General features: G+C 40.6%; 1 protein-coding gene across 1 annotated transcript; it reads left to right on the forward strand.

The window, feature by feature from the left end:
* Positions 1-233: 233 nt before the first annotated feature.
* LOC101350372 (olfactory receptor 13C7-like) lies at positions 234-1329 on the forward strand. The gene has a single exon (XM_004372279.2). It carries the CDS (start codon positions 234-236, stop codon positions 1191-1193), a length of 960 nt encoding a protein of 319 aa, XP_004372336.1. The 3' UTR covers positions 1194-1329.
* The last annotated feature ends 1772 nt before the right edge of the window (positions 1330-3101 follow it).

Below are 3101 nucleotides of genomic sequence, written 5' to 3' on the forward strand. Positions count from 1 at the left end.
TTAAATCAGATGACATCCCAAACCTCATTATGAGGTGGCCAGAGATCACAAAGTAGATTTTAATCAAATTCCCTGCATTGTATTCAGAACCATGTAGAGAACCCCAAATTGTCAAAGCTGTTCTCCAATTGCTCCGCAAAACGGGGATTCCTCACTGGTGGCGCAGGCACTTTAGACATCAGAGAATGATGAAGTTAGCCTTCTGAGTTCCTGCAAATGAAATAAGAAACCCCATGGTCAGGTCCAATCAGACCTCCCCTATGATGGGGTTCATTCTCCAGGGACTCTCAGCCCACCCAATGCTAGAGAAAATCTTCTTTGTGCTTATCTTGGTGGTGTACCTGATGATCCTGCTGGGCAACGGGGTCCTCATCCTTGTGACCATCCTGGACTCCCACCAGCACACACCCACGTACTTCTTCCTGAGGAACCTCTCCTTCCTGGACATCTGCTACACAACATCGTCAGTCCCACTCATTCTTGATAGCTTCCTCACTCCCAGGAAAACCATCCCCTTCTCAGCCTGTGCCGTGCAGATGCTTCTCTCCTTCGCCATGGGAGCCACAGAGTGTGTACTCCTGAGCAGGATGGCATTTGATCGTTATGTGGCCATTTGCAACCCCCTTAGGTACCCTGAGATCATGAGAAAGACTGCCTACGTGCCCATGGCTGCCAGCTCCTTGGCAGCTGGAAGCACCACCACTATGGTGCAGACATCCCTAGCAATGCAACTGCCTTTCTGCGGGGACAATGTCATCAACTACTTTCCCTGTGAGATCCTGGCTGTCCTGAAGTTGGCCTGTGCTGACATCTCCATTAATGTGATCAGTATGGGAGTGGCCAACGTGATCTTTCTGGGAATCCCAGTGCTGTTCATTTTTTTCTCCTATGTGTTCATCATTGCTACCATCTTAAGGATCCCTTCAGCAGAGGGGAGGAAAAAGGCCTTCTCAACCTGCTCTGCCCACCTTACAGTTGTGGTTGTCTTCTATGGGACCATCCTCTTTATGTATGCAAAGCCCAAGTCTAGGGATCCACTGGGGGCAGACAAACAGGACCTTTCAGACAAGCTCATCTCCCTCTTCTATGGGGTGGTGACACCCATGCTCAACCCCATCATCTACAGCCTGAGAAACAAAGATGTGAAGGCTGCTGTGAAGAATCTGGTATTTCAGAAACGCTTCATCCAGTGATGGTGGGAGGGGTCCTGGTAGTCCTGTGCTCCCTGCTTTCTCCCACTGAGGATCTCCGAGGATAAGATCACCAGATGTGGGCCAACTTCATCAAACGTTACATAAATCTCATTATACAGAAGGACTCTGTGTGAACTGGGAGCTTTTAATGGGACTTTTCCCACTTCATTCTATAAACAATTCCATAGAAGTATATTCTCATTTGTCTAGCCTTGTAGTTCTTACTCTCTGTAACGGAAAATGAACACACTGAGGTCAAGGAAAAGTGACTCTTCAAATTTTTATTGTTTAACAAATGAAAAGCTCTGATCTTTTATTTAATTGCTCCATGGCTTCTTTCCCCGAACATATTTGAATGAGTGCTTACTTTTGTTACCTTTCAGCTCTTCCTATGCCATATAAAATAGTATCTAGAAATGTTTTTATCTTTCTCCTTACTGTTTCATTGTCATATTAATTCTTTAAAAATGTTTCCTGAATTTTTCTCTCTCATGGTTCTATAACTAACTTGTATTTCTCTCTCTCGTTTTCACTCAAGTTCCCCACCAGGAAATCACTCATGCCTTGGATCAGAGAGGGGAGTGAGGAAGGCATGCAGGAGTTTTCCCTTTGTGAAGATGTTATTCAACCCTGGACTCTATCCCTAGATACCAGTGGTCTCCCATGGGTCATCAGAGTAATGTGGAAACTGAGATATGTCAAGAAGGAGCGAATTAGTTTTATCAACTACTTGGCATAGCGTGAGGAGAATGCAGCCAAGTGATGGCATCACTTGCTTTGCCACCTAAGAATCACCAAAGCCACATGGTACTCAGAAGAACATGGAGGTGAAATCCACTATGAGACATTTAAGAACCACCATTCACATGATTGGTGAGGAATTCCAAACCAGCTTCTAATAGTGATCAATCTAGTTAAAAGAATGAACAGAATAGAAAACCTCTGACAATTGATATGAACTTTTAATCCCATAGAGAAGAAACAAAACAATCAGCTTTTAAAAAGTTAATACAGAAAGATGGAAAAACATTAAAAAAACTCAGTATAATTCTTAGTGGAATTCAAGAGGCTACTGAATCAATAAAACAAGAGCAGTCTATGAAAAAAGAGGCTAGGAAAAAAGATGATTGGGATATAGGAACATTTTCTTGGAAGTAAAAACAAAACGTTATTAAGCAAATAAAAGTCAATAGCAAACAATGAAAAGTAGAAATGATAATACTAACAACGAATTTTTGAATTAAAAAAAACTTAAATTGTTCTTCTAAACTTCAGAGAAAAAAATGAATTAAAAGTTATTTGAGAAAAGATTTGGGAAGGCACAGAATCTCAACCTGGAGGATTCATCATATAGAATTCACAAGGTGAGAATAGTGCAGATAGAAAATAAATAATAATCAAAAAGAAAAAATAAAATTTTCTCTGAACTAAAGTAGTTTTAGGTCTCTGGTCCAAAAGAACTCACTAATTATCAGGAAAGAATTGTGGCAAAAGACTTAGCCTACCTAAATCCAAGGATAAGTTTTTATTTCCACATGTAGCAGGATATTTCCATAGACTTTTCAGTAGACGAAAAGAGATTACCTATCAAGGAATGAAAATCTGATGGTCATTGGCCTTCTCCTCTGCAGTACTGAATGTAGAGTCAGAACTATGCTTACAGAGTTTCGAAGGAAATGGGTTATGGCTATGGAATTCTATACATAATTGACCATTGCACACATGTGAGGGTTAAAAGACACTCTGTGTCATGTGAAAACACAGGAACACACACTCCTACATTCTCTTTCTGAAAAAATAATTACTTTAGGAAGTTCTCTCAATAAACATTTAAAAAATAATAATTTAATAAATGTGATAGACATGGTATATAAGAAACAGTAGAGAATGATGAAAGGCATAAGACCA

The sequence above is a fragment of the Trichechus manatus genome, unplaced genomic scaffold, assembly GCF_000243295.1.
Source record: "Trichechus manatus latirostris isolate Lorelei unplaced genomic scaffold, TriManLat1.0 scaffold00016, whole genome shotgun sequence".
In the NCBI taxonomy this organism is placed as follows: domain Eukaryota; kingdom Metazoa; phylum Chordata; class Mammalia; order Sirenia; family Trichechidae; genus Trichechus; species Trichechus manatus.

What these genes read in the sequence shown, in the direction of transcription:
- LOC101350372 (XM_004372279.2), top strand. Translation starts at nt 234, where the DNA reads ATGGTCAGGTCCAATCAGACCTCCCCTATGATGGGGTTCATTCTCCAG.